The sequence below is a fragment of the Myotis brandtii genome, unplaced genomic scaffold (assembly GCF_000412655.1).
Source record: "Myotis brandtii unplaced genomic scaffold, ASM41265v1 scaffold5, whole genome shotgun sequence".
Taxonomy (NCBI): Eukaryota; Metazoa; Chordata; class Mammalia; order Chiroptera; family Vespertilionidae; genus Myotis; species Myotis brandtii.
The window spans coordinates 749,581-770,416 of record NW_005369060.1 but is presented as its reverse complement, the minus strand read 5'-3'; the positions used below and the strand labels follow the sequence as shown (position 1 = coordinate 770,416).

Genomic DNA, 20,836 nt, shown 5'->3' with positions numbered 1-20,836 from the left:
CAAAGGGGGGGGGGGGGATAAGCACACAGTTGTAATACCTTAATCAATAAGAGAAAAACAAAGCAAAACAAAACAACAACAGCAACAAAAAACAACACTGCAGGCCAGCGCTAAACTCTTCTGAACCCAGCTGGCAGTATACAGATGCTCATCCCCAGCGTTGTCAAGGAAGCATGCGTGGCTGTCTGGAAATAATGGCTCCCATATGACTTGGGGTGGTATTTTGGAAGGTATCTGGCAAGTGGCCAAACAACCCTCACATGACTGTTTAAACCACAAGTGAGAATTAAAGAAAATCCCCAAGGTCAGCACCCGGGAACTGGGCGGCCACCCAGAGGGCCTGGTGGGGCAGGCCAAGGCGCTGCCCGGGGTGGGGGTGGTGGGGCGCCCCTCGCGCTGTTGCTGCCTGGGAGGAGGGAAAGCGCTGCAGTTGGCAAGCGCCCCACTGTGGGACCACGGGATGGTGTGGCCCACAAACAGCTCTGAGCTTTTGGAGAGTAGGAGGCTGCAATCCTGCCCAAGGGTATCCAGCAAGTGCAGGTGTCCTGCCAATGAGTCAGCGGTCTGTGTCCGCCTGATGGGGTCATTCCAGGGCTGGCTTTCCTCGGGGATCTCACATACACAATTGGAACCCTTGGCTGCCCTGATGGCAGTGAGCGCCCCAACCCCTCAGAAACGGCTGGGATTGTTTACAGCCCGCTGTCTCTGCTTCCCCTCCCCGTCCCTGTGAAGACCTTACAGATGAGCTGACACCCCAGTCCGCGGGCTCTGTGTACAAGGCAGCATGAGAGGGAGAGCTGGGGCAGGTTTGGATCCTCTTTGCCAACCACCCTGACCTAAGAAGGATCCTGGCAGACGATGGCTTTGAGGGACAGCCTTTCCGGAAAGACTCCCCCTGTCTGGTTAACTGAGTTCCACTATGATGATGAGGTGAGATGATGAGGTGAAGGGCGGTGGCTGAGCCGGTGGAGTTGGCCCAAGAGTTCCGCAAGTTTGCCCTGAATAGTCGTCGGGAGGCTTTCCCTTCCTGTCCCCAGCGCTGAGAGACTCAAGCTTGAAGCCTGAGACAAGAAACCCTGAAACCAAGTAGCTCCAGGAAGGCATATGGATCCTAGAAAGCGCCTTATCTGTAATTGAGTGTCCGTGTAAATAAAATCCTACTTAGATTCACCAAATAAAAAAAATAAATAAATACCCATAGTATAAACATTCAAGAACACTGAATATGGAAAAGAAGTAATTTTAATGACTGCACAATATTCCACCTTATAAATATTTATTTAACCAGTACCTATTGTAATTGCTAAACATTAAACTTATTTTTTAGCAATTCTGAACAAATTCAGAATTGTTAAAATTGAGGTGAATAAATTCCATAACATTTTTATACATGCTTATTTAGACCACATGGGTATTTAAAGTCATTAAAAACTGCCCCTATAGCACTCTATCTGTGAGGAGGCATCATTTTTGCTAACCATGTATTTTTAAATATATTTTTATTGATTTCAGAGAGGAAAGGAGAGGGAGAGAGAGGTAGAAACATCAATGATGAGAGAGAATCATTGATAGGCTGCTTCTTTCACGCCCTTACTGGGGATTGAGCCAGCAACCCAGGCATGTGCCCTTGACCGGGAATCAAAACTGAACCCTCCAGTCTACAGGCCTACACTCTATCCACTGAGCCAAACCAGCCAGGTAACCATGTGTTTTTAAATCTTTTGGATTGATGCCACTTATCTGGTAGAGAATCAATGTTAGAATAAATCAGTGGTTATTCTCATCCCCTTTATAGTTTTAGTTATGGGATCCCGAGTCTTCTCTCCTGAAAATAACAGCATAAATGGAATGTTATCTTGGAGAAAGTCAAAGCTTAGATTCATGTTGATATGAGTCTTATTTCATAAAAGCAAGCACTTCCATTTGGCCATAAGACTAATACTTTATTGAATGTGAGTAAAGTGATGTCATCACAGATTTTTCTTTTATGTGGGTATTTTAAGGGATTGAACTGAATAAAGTGTAGATTTCTGACTTACACTCCAATTTTAATTCTGGAAGGAACAGGAATGCATTATTCAGGAAGATTTTGTATGGTAAAGAGGAAAATTCTTTCCACCAAGACTTTTCATTTTAAAAGACAGAGAGGGAAAGGGAGGGGAGTGAACACTGCTCACAGAGAAAAATTCAGGGTTTACAACGTAGTCGTGGCAAAGATAAAGGGACATGCTTTGTGCGTGAAGTGAGATGCTGGTGAAAAGGATAGTAAGGGTAGAAAGTTCTGCACCTGCTCACACAGATTTAAAACAGAAGCTGAAGTCAGAATTCTTTTACGGGAAGGGATGCTCGAGAAACAGGTTTGGGAGTACATAGATTCTCCATCTTAGCTAGGCAGAGGTGAATAGATAGTGAAATTCACCACAGTGTTTCTTATTTAAAGTACAGAATTATTTTCAATAAGTTCTTGTTACCTGGAGATAAGAGTCAAGATAAAATAACAGGGTTATCCATAGACACAGACAGTGGGTGGTGAAGGCTTGGGTGGGAGGAGGCAATGGGATATATGTAATACTTTCACAAATAAAGATTTATACAAAAATAATGGGGTTATTTTAAAACTAAAATATATAAGTCATCAAAATCATTCCTGTACTTTCAAAGCTGCTTTCCCTGGAATGACCCTGTCATTGCTCACAGCACTTCAAAACTTCCCTTACTGACTTTAAAATGGTAAACACTTTGGAGCAGGGAAGGCACATCCACAAAAATAGAAGAAAAAAAAAATCAGGCAAACTTATCTTTGTCTCCTTAAATATTATTCTCCTGACATTTTATATTAAATGAAAATCCCTTAATAGCATGTATTAAATCATCTTTATAGAGCTTTAGCAGTGAAATCTGAAAATATGCACATTCACTTTGATTCTCAGTTACCAAATCCGTAAAGTAGGAAACATTAAAAACTCTTCTGCCCACTTCACAGAATGTTATTGGAGAACTTAATTTCAAAACTTAAAATGAAAAGCTAAAAACTCCTACTTTCCCTACTAATTTCCTTTCCCTTTGTCTCTCTGTGCAGTTTCATCCAAACACAAGATGGGAACTTCTAGTCAGCCTATGCTACCAATCAAGTACCAACACAGAGTGGGTGCGAAGGAAGCTGCCACCCTTGTTTTATGGTCGGATTGAGAGGGAGTGCTGGGAGACCTTTGAAGGTAAACATCAGCTGACTGACTGATGTAATTTAATGTGTGTGCTACCTGCCTGCTGGCAGTATGTTGATTCTAAGTGTGTAGTTGGCTGAAAAGCAAACATACAAATCAGCAGAAGTCAAAGTGTCATGTGTCCGGAGGACTGCCTATGTCTAGAACATTCTCTCATGAATACTTCATTCTTTGGTGGTCCTGAATGAATTGTTGCAGTAATAAAAGTTGGCTTATTTGAAAATCTATTATTTCATTTATCTGCACAACTATGGGTAATATAGTTTGTCACTGTATAGAGTCAGTTGATTACTTTCTATATAAGCATGGTGGGTGTTTCATTTCTTGTGTGGAAATAAGTCATGGAATTAGTAGTAGCTGTTACTAGAATAATAAAAATAATTTCTGACAATCAAACTCTTGGTTCAGTTATAATCAGTGTTTTTAATATTTATTTGTAATCTTGTGATGATGGGAAATTTCATTCAGTCGGTCAGAGAAATACTGTAGTCTGCCTCAGGGTCCTATTTGAATAGGAAGGAAAAGGTCTTGAGCAGTATGTTTGTTTTCTGTCAATTTCCACAGCAGCTTTGCTATTGAGAAGCTATAGATTGTGTTTCACTTGTCTTGATTCTTACAAATAAATTTTTATTGCATTGTTTTGCTTATGCTCTGAACCCCAACTACAATTATATCTTTGAATTATTATAATAACACTAGAGGCCCGGTGCACAAAATTCATGCATGGGGCGGGGGGTCCCTCAGCCCGGCCTGCACCCTCTCGCAATCTGGGACCCCTCGGGGGATAACTGGCAGTCAGACATCCCTCTTGCAATCCAGGACCACTAACTCCTAACTGCTTGCCTTCCTGCCTGCCTGATCACCTCTAATCACTCTGCCTGCCTGCCTCATCACCCTTAACCACTCGCCTGCCTGCCTGATCACCCCTAACCAGTCTGCCTGCCTGCTTCATCACCCCTAAATACTTCCCTGCCTGCTTGATTGCCCCTAACCACCTCTACCTGCCTGCCTCATCACCCCTAACCACTTGCCTGCCTACCTAATCGACCCTAACCACTCGCCTGCCTGACTGATCACTCCTAACCACTCTGCCTGCCTGCCTGATCACCCCTAACTGCTCACCTGCCTGCCTGCTGGCCCCTAACCACTCACCTGCCTGCCTCATCACCCCTAACCACTCGCCTGTCTGCCTGATCATCCCTAACCCCTTTGCCTGCCTATCTGTTCACCCTTAACTGCTCACCTGCCTGCCTGATCGCCCCTAACCACCTCTGCCTCACCCCCACCACCGTGGCTTAGTCCAGAAAGATGTTGGAATGACATCTAGAAGGTTGTTTGGCTGTCCAGTCTAATTAGCATATTATGCTTTTATTATTATAGATTTTGCAGGTTCTAATAAACTCATAAGAAGCTTGCAGACTAAGTAACCCTTTACGGTTACTTTTTAAAGAAATATTGTCTTGACTATAAGGTAGATAACAGAAATAAAATGCATAGATATTAAATTGAAGAATGCACCATGACCAAACTTTTAAGAGTTTATAAAAATAAATCCTTACCTTTTCTCAAACATAAAAATAAGAAACTCTAGCAATTAATTATACTATGATGTATCTCAACGTGGCAGAAATGACATGTATGAAATGGAAATAATATAAAATGCTCTCTAATTGAATAGATAAGATTATGTAATATTTTTATGAAGTACCATTATGATTCTGACTACTATTATATTACAGAGATAAAACTGTTAGGTCTGATCAAGCAATTGAATCAATACCTCTCCTCCAGGAACTGGCTTTTCAGGCCATTTCACTATGGACTTTCCCTTTGCTGAGACCACATTTCACTTGCAGCGACCATATTCCATTATCTCCCCTCTGGGTATGCACAAAGAAGTCTCCCCCAGAAAAAGCCCTCCAAAAGTCCATTAAAAGCCACTGACTCCCATTACTGGGTGCTGGAGCCATCCAGGCTCAACCACCTGGTGTGTGGATGATCAAATAAATTCGTAATCCCTCACCATTCTGGCCTTGTGCATTCCTCCTTCGACGACCTAACATTTGGTGTCGAAACTGGGGAGGGTTCCACGAGAATGGGGAGCCATTGCCTTGGCTTCAGTCACACTGAATTTGCTTCTCGGAGAGCAATAGGCAGTGGCAGCTTGTCCTGGGCTTACCTCTGAATCCTACTCAGGTGACTCAATTGTCGGCCTCAATCAGGCCTCCCTCCCTTACAGGGTTCCCCCCTCCCCCACTCAGCCAGCCAAGGAGGACACCAGACCAAGAATCTCTCCTTCTCCATTGCTGACCTTCCATCCCACACCAGCCAATCTTCCCTAGGTGAGTGATGTTCCACAATTCCCCTCCTCTTGAGTCTTCTGCCCACTCTCTCTCACTGACTTTTCAGAAGTATCTGGTCTCAAAAGTCCTGGCACTAGGCCAGAAGACTCCTCAGCTGTTTGGCTTTGGGTCCTTCTAGATTGGGGACACCCAGTTCAGAGGGTCATCTCTCCTTTCTCATGGTAATTTTTTAGCAGCAGGGACGCCTGCCCTAAACAGTCACCTTTGGATTTGTGGTCTATCACTCACCCTTCCTCTCTCACGGGCCATGCCACACTCCTTCTGCACACTCACGGGGGAAATCATGCCCAATCATCTCACCTTATTTTGTAACACTGTTTGGCCACAACATAAACTAGATAATAAGTCTCACTAGCCTGAAAACAGTACTTTCAATTTTAACACACTGAGCAATTTAGATAATTGCTGTCACTGCGATGGAAAATGATCAGAGATTCTCAACGTCCAGGCCCAATCCTCTCTCTCAGTCCTGCTCTACCATTCATATCTTTCTCCTTCACACAAAACATCTTACCCCTAACACTTCCTGATTCTGAATCTACTTTTGACCCAGCAGACCACCGACCTCCACCCCCTTAATCATCCCTTCCCTCATCTGTAGTAGATTCCCAAACCCAGACCCTCTTAACCAGCAACCACCTTCTCCCCAGTCCCTGAGAGCCCAAATCCTGAGAATGTAAGCTCCAAAACAGCCTTTTCCCATCTAACACTCATTCTCAGGCCACCCAAAGACCACCCTCCTCAACAGCCTCTTCTATTCCTGCAGCCATTTACCCTTGAGGGAGGCAGCAGGAATTGAGGGTATTGTGGTTAATTATGACAAACTTAATGAAATCACTCAAGGCCCTGACGAAAACCCAGCTCTCCTTCTCTCCCGCCTCATGGAGGCCTTCCAGAAAATGGCCACCTTAGACTCTACCTCCCCAGAACACCCATTTTATATCCCAAACAGCCCCCGACACACACCATAAACTTCGAAAAATAAACAGGTTCACAAACCCCTCAAAAAGACCTCATTAACCTGGCCTTCAAGGTCTTTGATAATAGAGACGAGGAGACCCAAATCCCAAAACAAAAGTGAGATCAGGCCAAGGCTGAGGCCCAGAAGGTGGCCTTCCAGCTCCTAGCCACCACCCTCACGAACCCCAAATGAAGTGCTGGTCCTCCAACTGCGGGTAAGTCAGGGGCTAAGCCTCCTCCAGGCCCATGCTTCAAGTGCAACAAGGAAGGACCCTGGGCCAAGTCCTGCTCAAACCCGAGACCCTCGCCTGGGCCCTGCCCAAGGTGCGGAAGGGAAGGCCACGGGAAATCAGACTGTAGTCTGGCTGCTCCAGGTCGGATCTCAGCCAGTCCAGCAAGGCCGCCCTCTGGATCCGGTTTGGAGCTCCCAGACCTCCTGGGACTGGCCACGGAAGAAGCTGCCCAGGCCCTGACAGGGCCCCACAGACTTACACCACCAGGACAGAGCCTCGGGGAACGACTATGTGGCAGATAAGCAGATCTCCTTTTTAATTGACACCGAGGCCACTTATTCTGCCCTCTCTGAATTCGCTGGGACCCTTGTCCACTCCTCAGTCTCTATTATGGGGGTTGATGGATTAGTTTCACAGGCATTAACCACCTCATCTCTATACTGCATCTTACTAAATTCCCCCATTTACTCTTTTCTCATTCTACCTCGGTGTCTGGCCAGGGCCACCATGCGTCCCCTCATAAAGCCCAGTTGTCCCAAACCACAGTCACCTACCTCAGTTTCACTTTCTCACCCCACAAGGCCGCGCCATTCCTTGGACTGTAAACGTCTTATCTCCTCCATGACTGTCCCCTCCTCTGAACAAGAATGGACTCTTTTCTTGGGCTTGCCAACTTTAGTCTTCTCCCACTGAGCAAAGGGAACACTCACTGAGCCTTTAGATCCCAAGGCCAGCATTCTCACCCCTTTAATGCTCTGAAAACTGCTCTGACCTCAGCGCCTTGTCACCTCTCCCCACCCCACCTTTCCAAAAGAACAACTTTCTTTACCTCACAGGCTTATTTAACAGTCCGGCTATTATCAGAAGCTGAGCTCATTATCTCCCAAACCTTAGCATGTTATCTCTAAGGAAAAATCTGGCAGTTTTGAATCCAAGCGGCTAGAGGCCTGGGAACAGGCTGCGGGGCCTGCTCCCTCCTCCCCCTAACTTTTCTCCAGCCTCATAGGCCTATACATAATTTTCCAAAGTCTTTGGTAACTTAAAGGCTTTGGAGCATTGCTGGGTTAAATGATAAACATCTAAATATTTTAAAATAGCATACAAAACTGAAACATTGATTGCTAGGCATGTTTTAATTTGTCTGCTCTTAGTTTTTATTACAGATGGTCTCCTGTACTTTGTTGAAGGTATATTTTCTTGAAAGTAAGAGTGCATTTGAAGTGTGTTCATAATGTTAATCTAAGAAATGCTGGCTGTTTACTTTTTGGTAATCTTTGGAAAATTAAGGTTTCTAAGAGTGAAGGATTCTAATACATTTTAAAGAAAAAAGAAAGAAGAGGTCTGTACAAGTTGCTGAAGGTATGACAGAAAGAAAGAATATTAGAGTAGAAATACTTAATGGAAGGTCTGAGGCATGGTTATGCATTTTTGAAGGACATACAAAGAAGGTTTGAAGGCTAATTCGAAAGTGTGAAATTTGTGAAGGTTGCATATGTGATGAGAAGGAAAAGAGAAATGTTGAAAGAAATAAATAAATTCTAAAGTTAACTATTTAAAGTTTAAACAAAGGCCAGACCACTAGCTAATTTATAACCTGCCTGTAACTAAAAAACCCTTATCTCCCCCTGACAAGGACAGAAAGGGAGGGGGAGAGGGGAAAAAATAGAAAAAAAAAAAAGGGAGGGAAGGGCAAGGGCCATTTTACTCTGAGCAAGAAAGCCTGAGGTTTCAGTCTCCAAGCTTGGCAGGATAAGGTTGCTGGACACTTCTTAAGCTAAATCAGTATATGCAACAGCAGAATTTTAAGACAGAAGTGTATATAATGCCTCAGACCCACACCTAGCCTGCTCTTCAGATTGGCTGGGTGGTGGGGGGGAGGGATGGCATCTGTACTTCATGGGTCAAATGTATAAATTTGCTTACTTTGCTTTTTCAATAAAGGATAATACTTTAATTACTTGATAAGTTCTCTTTTCACAATATAATCAAGGTCTCATATAAACTCATTCATATGAAAAGCCAATATTTTATGAGCAACTGGTTCTAGTAAAGTCCAAAGTAAAATTTGCATATATATGCAAATGATTACTAGTCAAAACAATGCTGTTTAAAAGTAAATTTAAATTTAAAAGGAAGAAATTTTAAAATCTCTTCCACCACTATTTACAGAGTAAACTAAAAGTTATTATTCAAGCATTAAATCTCACCATTAATGAGATACCATAAGTAAAAGAAAGTTACTTTTACTTGAGATGTATGCATGGCATTATTGGCCAGCATGTCTCTCTCCTACCTGTTTTTCTGGAAGGCAACCAACTTGGTTGCTCTGTTTGAAAGAAAATAACAGCCTTTAATGTAGCAATATTAAGGTGTAAAAGTAAAACAGCAAGGATTAAGGTTCAGTAAAAATAAGAAGTTAAGCCAGTGAATGGGAGATTATAATCTCAGGAAATTTAAAGTACTAAATTTGGCTGGAAATAGATTCTACTCTTTCCCACATTGTTAACAAATCAGAAAAATCAGGCCGGAGAAAAACCCTTTAATAGCAAGGGACAAAACTAGAAAAATAAAAATTTCTCCACCAGGGTAACCAATCCTCCCCTAGCAAATAACCAGTCAGGCAACTAAGACCCTTAAACTAAGACGCCTAATCGTTTCCTCCCTAAAGATAACATCTAGGTCTCAGTTTTATTTCAGCTCCTCACTCGGTGCTGGAGCCATCCAGGCTCAACCACCTGGTGTGCGGATGATCAAATAAATTCATGATCCCTCACCATTCTGGCCTTGTGCGTTCCTCCTGTGGTGACCTAACAAAAACCATGTACCTTTCCTCTTCTAAAATTCCAAAAGCATTTGATTTAATTGCCATGAAGAAGGAAGTAACAACATCTAGATACTTGGGGAGCAAATGTTGAAGTTTAGGTCTCCTAAAACAGGGTTCAGATTATGGAAACCTCATACACAATAAGGTTGATACTTAAAATGATCTCCTCGTTGAAATGACAGGCTTAACATTGTAATGTTTACACTGTATGTCTATGCAATTCAGCAAACTCGGTATGCAAGAAATACTGCATAATCAGAAAGCTAACACTTGTTTTGTAAATTCAAGTGGAAATTTGAAAAATATATATGCGAATTTATGTATTAGAATTATACCACACAAAATAGTTTTGATTCATGGCCTGACAGTTTCTTACATACATATAATGCTTTAAAACATACACATAGCTATCGATGTCAATACAGAGACGGAGATATAGATGATGCTGTCATAGCTTGTATTCAAATGTAATTTCTCAGTAAGAGAAGAAGAGCTACATGCAGCACTAATGAGTGAAAGTAGAGGGGAGTCCAATAATACAATGCACCTCTGATAATCTGACTTCAGCGTTAACGGTGCCTTCTGCAAATGTTCACAAGATTATTTCTTCCTGAGGAGAGATAATGACTTCTGGTCAATGTTGCTAAAGCAAATACAAAGTCTAAAAATGCAGTTTGAAAACTGGCAGAATACATTATTAATTAAATGTAAATTAACATTAATACCTTTTCCTTTCTGTTGTTAACTGTGTCAGCAAGTAATCGAACTAGCCTCAATCATTACAAAGGAGATTTGAAGAGAGGCAACATTGTAAACCAAGTGGGTAGCCTCAGCTCCTTTCCTGGGGAAGCTCTGCAGATACGGAAGTAACTAACTTCCGATGACTCTGCCAGTCCAACTTGCTAGATAAATGTCAACTAGTTCTCAAAGCTTCTAATCTGAAATAGTATCATGAAAGTTTAGTTGTTGGCAAAGACAAAGAAATAGATGGCACTGTGAACTGCAGTGGGAAAATGTTTTCAGTGCTTGTGTCTGTTTATGTCGTTGCCATGGAATTTGGCATAGAATGCCAGATATGTATCTACATGAGTTTGTGATGTCTACTTAGGAGGACAATATTTTCCAGATTAATACTATGTTTAGTTAGATAAATATAAAGGCAGCATGATGTAATAGGAGTCCTATATTCTTTTTTAAATCCTTAATGTTAATTATTAGTGTGGTTTAAGACAAATGGTCTCAAACCTATTTCCAAATCTTGAAATTAGGATATAAGAATAGATCTCCAGCATTACTTTCACTTATAAGTAAGAAAATGAAAAGACAGTATTTTATGTTTCACCGTGTCTCTAGAAAACATTTGGAATATATTATGAAATGAGTAAGGTGCTAAAATAATGGTTAAATATTTTCCTTAGTGTATGTGACATTCTAAGACTAATACTATATTAATTTTACTCTTATTGGAAAATTTGCCCTACTTATTCCCAATCCAGCAAAATATATTTTCATTACACACTTTGGTCATGTTAAATTAATTCTAGAAAAAGAGCCACAAAAGAAATTTCACTATGACAAAACATCTATTTGCCCTGAAATGGACTGCAGAAAAATTTTATTTTCAGGTAAGCAAACTAATTGGACACACTCAAAGGACTTTGTAAGTGGTTATTTTTTTACAGGGTTTATGGACCAAACTAATTTAAAGGCATGCAATTCCAAGCAAATAAAATAAGACAAGTGTTAGTGAAGCAGAGGCTCAAAGTCACCTCTCTGTCATTTAGAATCTAAGAGGCGAGAGACATCCTTTCCACTTGAATGAAAGACATCTTAGTGTGCCACAAGGCATTTGGGTAATTTTAAAACTTCTCAAAACATAATTTATATGGTGATATATTCTATACAATTGTTACCATGCTTTCCTGGTAGGCATTACATATTAAAACAAGCATTCTTTGAAAAAGCTTGATAAGTTATAAAGAATTTTTGAGTAAAAATACTATGTCTAAAAATGTTCAAAACAAGAAACCCCAAAATAAAACAAAAACAAACAAAAAGGACAGGATGATGTCTTTGCCCTTCATGTTTCCTTCAACAATCAAGGTTTATAAAATAAAAGAAAGTCCTTAGTCGATGGACCTAGGACTATATTAGGAAATGAAAGAACATAGACATTTAAAAAATGATTTTATATATCTTTACTTCCACTGGTAATTTAAATAGCTTAGAAATACATTGGTTCAAAATCTTTACTTTTTAATTTTCTTCCAGCCAAGATAGAGTACCAGGAGGCAGATGTATCCTCCCACCTGAAACAACTAAATAACTGAACAGGATTTATAAAATGATGATGCTCAGGACACTAAACATCAGGTAATGAAGAACAGTGATTCCTGAGAGATGGAAATCAAACGGCCTCACCACTGCACTATACAGAATTTGTAGGCCACGGTGCAAGAGAACAAACCTGGTAGAAAATCTGAGTTGAGAAGATGGAACTCAGAGTCCAAGGAGTCTATGGCACCTGGAGTGTGCAGGTGGAATACCAGCAAAGAAAGTGTTGCACAGAAAGAGGGATCTGCAGAGGGGCTCCCTCACATATTCAGAGAAGTATTGATCAGGACATTAATGTGAGGAAAGTACCCAAACCTTGAAAACAACCAGAGGGATGCATTTAAGGTAACAGTACCAGCTCATCTAAGGTAACAGTACCAGCACACACAGGACTTGGAAAACTACATAATCCATGGGACATTGTCTAGAGTACTCAGAAGACTTCACTCATTTTGAAAAATTATTAGCCCTATAACCAAACACTGCTCTGGTCTCACCTAAGAAATCTTTTATATTTGTTTTCTTTTGTTTCAATCACAGTTTACAGCCCATATTATTTTGTATATCATAGTGGTTAGACAATCATATACTTTACAAAGTATTACCCTGACATTTCCAGTCCCCACCTGGCACCATACATAGTCATATATCATTATTGACTATATTTTCTATGCTGTATTTTACCTCCCTATGTCTATTCTATAACTTCTAATATGTAATTCGTAATCCCTTCACCTTTTCATTTGGTCCCCCAACACCCCACCCCACTTTATTTCTATGAGCGTGTTTTGTTAGTTTATGCATATTGTTCTTTAGATTCCACATATGAGTGAAATCATATGGTATTTGTCTTTCTCGACTGACTTATTTCATTTAGTACTAGAGGCCCGGTGCATGAAATTCGTGCCTGGGGAGGTGTGGGTCCCTCAGCCCAGCCTGCACCCTCTCCAATCCAAGACCCCTCAGGTGATGTCTGACTGCCAGTTTAGGCACCATCCCTCTCGCAATCTGGGACTGCTGGCTCCTAACCACTCACCTGCCTGCCTGCCTGATTGCCCCTAACTGCCTCTGCTTGCCAGCTTTATCGCCCCCTAACTGCCCCCCTGCAGGCCTGGCCGCCCCCTAACTGCCCCCCTGCTGGCCTGGTCACCCCCTAACTGTCCGGAAGGAAATCAGACATCTGGAAGATGTCCAGTCAACCCAGTCTAATTAGCATTACCCTTTTATTAGTATAGATGCTACCCTCTAGGTCCATCCATGCTGTCATAAATTGTAAGATTTCCTTTTTTTTTTAATAGCCAAACAATATTCCATTGTATGTATGTACCACATCTTCTTTTTCATTCATCTATTAATGGGCACTTGGGCTTCTTCCATATATTGGCTACAGTAAATAACACTGTAATGACTATGGGGTGCACACATTCTTTTGAGTTTGAGTTTCTTTATATATACATTCAGAAGGAAAATCACTGTGATGCTTAACAAATCTTAAAAGCAAGGCCAACAATGATAAAACTGTTTCCAAGGAACTGAACTACATCCCCAAACAAGCTCAAGAATACTGCCTGGCCAGTGTGGCTCAGGATTGAGTGTTGTCCCTGGCACCAAGAGGTTGCTGCTTGGATTCCCTGTCAGGACATATGCCTGGGTTGTTGGCTTGACCCCCACTAGAGGGTGTGCAGGAGGCAGCCAATTGCTGTTTCTATCTTCTCACCCTCTCTCTCTAAAACACCAATAAAAACATATATTTAAGAAAAAAGTTTCCACCCTAACCGGTTTGGCTCAGTGGATAGAGCATTGGCCTGTGGACTCAAGGGTCCCAGGTTTGATTTTGGTCAAGGGCATGTACCTTGGTTGTGGGCACATACTCAGTGGGGAGTGTGCAGGAGGCAGCTGATGGATGTTTCTCTCTCATCGATGTTTCTAACTCTCTAACCCTCTCCCTTCCTCTCTGTAAAAAATCAATAAAATCTATAAAAAAGAAAAAAGTTTCCAATACCTATCAAGGTAAAATGCACAGTGTCTGACATCCAGCCACACTATGAGGCATGCAAAGGAGCAGGAATATAATAATGATTTGTAATGAGGCGAAAAAACAACAACAATCAATCAAAACCAACCGAGTACTGACACAGATGTTAGCATTAGCAGACAGTGGCATTAGAACAATTATTATTATAATATAATTTCATATGTTCAAAACATTAACCAGAGACATGGAAAATAGTTTTTAAAGACTCAAATTGAGTTTATAGAGATGAAAAGTACAATGGCTGAGATGAAAAATACACTGAGTAGTATTAAGGGCAAATAGACATTTCAAAAGAAATAATTAGTGAATGTGAAGACAATAAAAACTATCCAAAATGGAACACAAAGAGAAAAAATTCAGAATTTAAAAGCTTTAATGAGCTGTGTGACATCTTTAAGGGGCCCTTATATATGTGTAATTAGAGTCTTCAAAGAAGAGGAAGAGGAGCAAAAACATTTAAAAAACATTAGCCAGAAAATCCTTACATTTTATCAAAACTATAAATTCACAGATCCAAGAAGTTTATGAGCCCAAGCACATGAAAAATGAATAAAACTAAGCAAAAGCACATCACAGTCAATCTTTCAAAACTAGGGATAAAAAGAAAATCTTAAAAGCAACCAAAGGAAAATCACTATCTATAGAAGTGTGCATAGAGTGTCAGCAAACGTATTGTTGGAAACAATGCAAACAGAGGTTGCAGAATGGTATCCTTGAAGTTTCTAAAGAAAAAAAACTAGAACACTATACTCACAGGAAATGTCTTTCAACAAATAAAGGTGCTACAGACATTGTCAGAAGTACACAAGGTGAAAAGAATTCATGTTTAGTGTAATACTTTAAGCAATAAAAAAAATTAAAAAAAGAATTCATGTTTAGCAAATCCACACTACTATATATGTTAAATGAAGTCCTTCAGGCAAAATAAATTTGATAGCAGATGGAAATGTGGATCTACAAAAAGGACCAAAAAGCACCAGAAATAATAACTACTTTGGGCACCGACCATGCACACCCAGTCTGATTTCTCAGTTGGAATGAGTAGAGCTAATTAGGTAAAGTTCTCCAAGGTCTGATCATGGTGAATAGAGCTTTACTCATTTGAACGTTCTTGAACATCTGCTTTGAACATTCTTGTAAATCTCTTTTTATGAATTTAATATGTAAATTGCAGAGGCTGTGGAAAACTTGTCATTTGTAGTGAATAGTAAAATGTTTTGTTCTGAATTTACACTGACCACATACTTCCTGGTAACAACAGACTAACTCACTTATTATTTATTTATTTAATTGTGGCCAAAGAGTTGGCATAGGGTTTCTTGGTCTTTTTAAAAAAATCTTTATTGTTGAGAGTATTAGAGATTTCCCCTATTTTTCTCCCCATTGCCCACCTCTACCCAGTCCCCACCCCACTCCAGGCCTTCACCATTATTGTTTGTATTATGCTAAACAAAATAAGCCAGTCAGAGAAAAACAAATATCATCTGATCTCACCTATATGTGGAATTGAGTGAACAAAATAAGCTGCTGAATAAAATAAAACCAGAGGGATGGGAACGTGAAACAGACTGAGGAATCTAAGAGAAAAGAGTGGGCGGGTGGGGTGGGCAGGAAGAGATTAACCAAATAATATGCATATATGCTAACTCACATCTTGAAATCTCCTTTTTAATCAATAATTCTGGGAACAGGATGCAATGAATTAAGATTGGTCAATTCACAAAGAAAAGCAATTTCTTTCTATAAGATTACAATCTCAAACTTGGAGCTGGCACTGTGGTTCTTGTCTCTTCCCCATATGAAACCCTTCTCATTGCTTATTTTGAGGGAAGCATTCCATTTAGTGTTCTCCCTACTGCAACATCCTGAATAAAGAATTCATTCACTTGCAAAAACAAAACAAAACCTATACCATTTTTTAAATTAAATTCTATTGGGGTGACAGCAAAACAGACAGACAGCCAACCAGATGTGAGATGGTATTTGCAAATAGTAACTCCGACAAAGGTTCAATTTCCAGAATATAAAAAACGTGTTAAACTTAACACCAAACAATTAAACAATCCAATCAAAAAGTGGGCAGAGGGTCTGAAAATACACCTCTCCCAAGAAGACATACAAACAGCCAATAGACATATGGAAAGATGTTCAACCTCTCTGGCAATTAAGGAAATGCAAATCAAAACTATGAGATACCACCTCACACCTGTTAGAGTGACCATTACCAACAAGATAAGCCATACCATTTTTAATGGGAAAAATGATAGAATAAAACAATTATTTTCACAAATCATATAATAATTTAATATCTGCCTGTAGGTCATTCTATTATTTCTGAATAATGAATACTTTAATTAAGATAGCAGTCTTCCCTAATTTCTTTACCACTTATGCAAATTTCTTGAGTGGACACTCTTTCTAATGATCAATCCATTGGACTCAACCTGCTTATTTTGATACTATTGTCTTTAAACTCTGTGGGTACCAAACTTTTTTGGGTCCCCTTCCTTTCAACTCTAAAAAATACTATAGGATCAAACTCCTTTTCCATAGTTTATGTTAATTATTAGTTAGTGTAGGCATGTTTCCAACCTTTAATCACTGTTCACATATGTCCACTTCTCCTTGGGAATATCAACCACTCCCAGAGCTTTAGGTAGCACAGACAACCTGGTGACTCACAAACAAGTATGTCCCCAGTGCTTTAGATAAACATGTCCAGCAACCTTCTGCACACATTTAAAAGGATTTTCCATGAACGTTTTATATTAACATGTCCAAGATAGGAGGAACCATGTTTCTCTCTGAAGCGTGTCTCTTTTCCTCTTTTTCTTATTTAAGGTAACGTGTAATGCAAGCATTACCCAAGACCCCCTTGTTAGAAAGTTCTGAGTCATTCATGGCTACTCCCCAAATTTCCAACCTAAAAACATTCTGCTGTTTTTTTACACTTAGATATAATCTTAATGTCATCCACTTTTCTTTAAACCACTTCCCTAGTTTTTCCCTTCAGCATCTTTTTTTGGTGTTCTACCTGATTTGCCAGCTTAATTTTACCGCCTTGAATCAATCTTCCCTCTAACAATCTGAGTGATATACTGTAGCATGTCATGCCCTGAGTAAAATAATTCAATGCCTCCTCATTGCCCAAGCTCCTTCGGTTCCTTAACCTCATCTCACACTAGTCTTTGATTCACTTTTGGGAACCAAGTTCCAGATTAACATTTCTCTCTTTCTCTGGCAAATCCCGTGGTATATGACCTTGATTTTTTTTTTTTAGTCTGAACTCTGCTGCAATCTTAATGCTAGCCTTTTCTCTGCTTTGCAATCTCTCTCTTTAGTTCAGGTTTCACCTCATACTGTCAGCTTTTCTTGACTCTTCCTCATAATCTTTTTGGTTAGGTGTGCTCATGGAAGCTTTTGCACATTTCTGTTACTTCAATTATACAGCATGTGATATATGTGTTTAGATGCATGTTTATTTCTATGATTCTGAGGTAAACATTTTTTAAATCTTCATGCCTAGCAATGTCCTTGGCACACAGTAGTGGAGCAATAAATATTTATTGAAATGTTTTCAATGATAACAAATGATTGTCCTGATGGTGCTCAATAAAACTTATTATATTAATGTCTATGCAATAAAGGATTATCCTGAAGAAGAAAAAACACACATTAATATAACTATTCTCTTAAATAAATTACTTTATATACATATTTGATTTAATAATTTTATGTTGGGAAGGCAGTCATGTAGGAAGCAAAAATATGTCTAGAAAAATGAACATTTTAGAAAGAAGGGATCTTTGATTCCTATAGAGGAATGTACATTTTAATATTAAGGTTAATTTTATCATCAGTAATGCTTTGGAGTTCTGTCTCCCCAGTTTAATTTGGTTTAATGATATATTGCCAGAGATTCAATTTTCACAATTGTATTCTCTTTCATAGAAACAAAATTATTCCCAGGGCCTATGATTTCAGTAGCTATTATGTGTTTGCAGATAATCAGCTAGTCTTACTCCATTATTCTTTATCAACATGAACAACTGTATGCATTTTTTATCATCCTGGTTTGCTTTAGAAGTGCAATTTCTAAATAAAAGCCATTAGTGTTTTATAGATTAGATGACAAGAAAAGGACATTCCATACACACAAAAAGCATAATTGGAGCTGTCAGATTTGTCATATCCTTACTGTATATGCCATGGAGTGCATCAAAAAATCACCAGTAGAAAAAAACTTAACCTGAGTATATATAATATACATGTATAGTTATATAATATCATTGAAATTACATTTTCTTCAGTGAAATGGTTTCCTGAAATATTGTTTCTAGCCATCATGACCATTGCTATGGTCATTGAAATTTTATATATTTGTAGCTAACTCTCAACTCAATCTAAGCCTTATTTATTTTCTATATAAAAATAAATAAAAATAACATTAAATTTCTCTGACTTTGTGATAAATAACTGAAATGACTACTTCATAGAGAGACACATTTTGCTAAAGTATATACAATTGCATTATGTAAGATTCAGGCAGCTTAATTGAGAATTGATTATCCAGCTTTTATTATTATAAGAGCCTATTTTATTTGTCTTCAGGGAACAGAATACACAAGTGAGATTTTTTTAGAAATGGATTACATTTACTCCAGGCAAATCGTTTGATAGACTATTATTCAAACATACTACTTCACAGATGTTAATCAATAAAGGAAAAGGGCATTTTCTCTTTATAAAACAGCTTTTACAACTAAAGATAACCTTAATCATCTGATTTTTTGGGCTAATAATATCAAAGAATTTCTGAATATTAATATTCTAATGTTTGTTCAATGTCTGCCTTTAACCCTATGCTTATGTGCCACAAGCAATCTATCTGCAGAAATGATTGTTTTCTTACCTGAAATGAAGTAATTGGATATATATTAACATGGGCCTCATTCCATCGTTGTCCTTTATTCCCACTCGAAGACCATAGTGGATTCTCCATTGTTGTCTGCCCTTTCAAACGTAGATAAACATTTAAAACACCTAAAAATAACAATGAAATTTTATTTTATACATTTGTTTTTGCTTCAAATGTGTTTCTTCTTGACCACTTTAAAAATGAAATTTTGCAGAAAATTCTAGTGTCTCCTCCTCTCTTCCCCTCTCATTGCCAATCTTGCTCTGATTGGCATGTGTGGCAGGCCTCCAAAAATGACAGTCCCCAAATCCCTAGACCCTGTGAATGTTACTTTATCTGACATTGCCGGTTTTGCAGGTGTGATTAAGTTAAGGATCTTGGATGGGAAGATTATTTTAGATCATCTGGTGGGTCCTAACAGTAATCACATATATCATTATAAGATGGAGGCAGAGACGTGACGCAGGGGAGAAGGTCATGTGAAAGGAAGAGAAGGTGCTCTGCAGCTTCATCTGAAGATGGAGAAGGATCCACAGCCGAGCACAGCAGCCTCTAGAAGTTAGAAAGGGCCAGGAAACCGATTCTGCACTGCAGCCTGTAGAAGGAACCAGCCCTGTGAACACTCTGATTTTAGCCCCATTATACTCATTTTAGGTTTCTGTCCTCTGGAACTGTAAGAGAACAAATTTGTGTTCTTTTCAACCACAAAGTTTGGGGTAACGTGTTTGTTTCAGTAGCAATAGGAACTACGATAGCATGTAGTCATGTACTCACTTGCCTAACTTGCCTGAAGTCTGACTCTAGTTGTTCCTAATATTATTAGTTAGCTACTCTTTTTAAGTTCACTTTATCCAAGTCTCATTTTTTGTCTAAAAGGTATTTGAAATTAAAATAAAAATAGCTTTGCCTCATGATTTGATATACTTCTTTCAACAGTGTCATGTCCTGCTCATAGTAATAATAGTAATGATAATGATATATGTGTTGAATACTTCAGATAAAAAATTAATCCTCTCAACAATCCTCTAAAGTTCTTACTATTACCTCCACTAGAGAACATTACTCCAGGGCATCCTTCTAACTGCTATGAAAGAGCCTTTTGGTTTTCTTCAGGTTGCCAGGAACATACGTATATGAGGTCTCTTTATTCTAATATGGCTTAAACTTCAGTATTCCCTAATGCTCTTCTTACAGGACTCTTTGACCTCCCCATCTCTGTTCTGCTGTCAACTCCATAAGCTATTATGTTGCTATCATGTAAGCACTGGTTTTTTTCTAATCTTAATACAAAAATAGACTAGACTTCGGGCAAAGACTCATGAGGAACCCCATATAAACTTCTCGAGTCAACTCTGCACACCTCCCTTCTTTCTGTTAACCAGACTCATGGATTCTAACTACTTCAGCTGCCCAGCACTCTGATCTCTGCCTCCTGAACTCTGTGGGATCTCCACATTCTGCTCAAATTTCAGGGCCCTGGGCCAGGCCAGGGAAATTGTCCTCAGGCAGAGAACTTGACTCCTATAGAGATCTCCTCATTCCCATTATTTCATACATCTCAGTCTTGCCCTACTTCTTTTTTAAGAAAATATTTTTTGAAAACAGTTAGTTAATAGATTTTTGCCATTTCAGTAATTGTTTATGACAGTAAAATGTATCTGGAAAAAGTTACTACTGATTGGCTTCATATGCCCTAATTTTGATAACTTTTGTATTATCCCATATAATAAAAGCCTAACATGCAAATAGACCGGATGGCGGAACAAATAGTGGAACGACCAGTAGCTATGACACACACTGGACACCAGGGGGCAGATGCTCAATGCAAGAGCTTCCTCCAGCCCGCAGAGCCCAGGCCAGCTGAGGCAGGTGCCAGTGGGGCCTTCTGATCACCCTGCCGCCAGTAGCCCGCAGAGGGAGGCAACCAGCAGCGGCGGCGGGGGCG

General features: G+C 39.5%; 1 protein-coding gene across 3 annotated transcripts in view; it reads right to left on the bottom strand.

Annotated features, from left to right (window-relative positions):
* The window catches only part of MDGA2 (MAM domain containing glycosylphosphatidylinositol anchor 2), a 528,724-nt gene that overhangs the window by 6,494 nt on the left and 501,394 nt on the right, over positions 1-20,836 (bottom strand). For all 3 annotated transcript variants that reach the window (XM_014548202.1, XM_014548203.1, XM_014548205.1), the window contains one exon: positions 18,886-19,016. In XM_014548202.1, the coding sequence (XP_014403688.1) occupies positions 18,886-19,016 (131 nt within the window). The remainder of the gene's footprint in view (positions 1-18,885; positions 19,017-20,836) is intronic.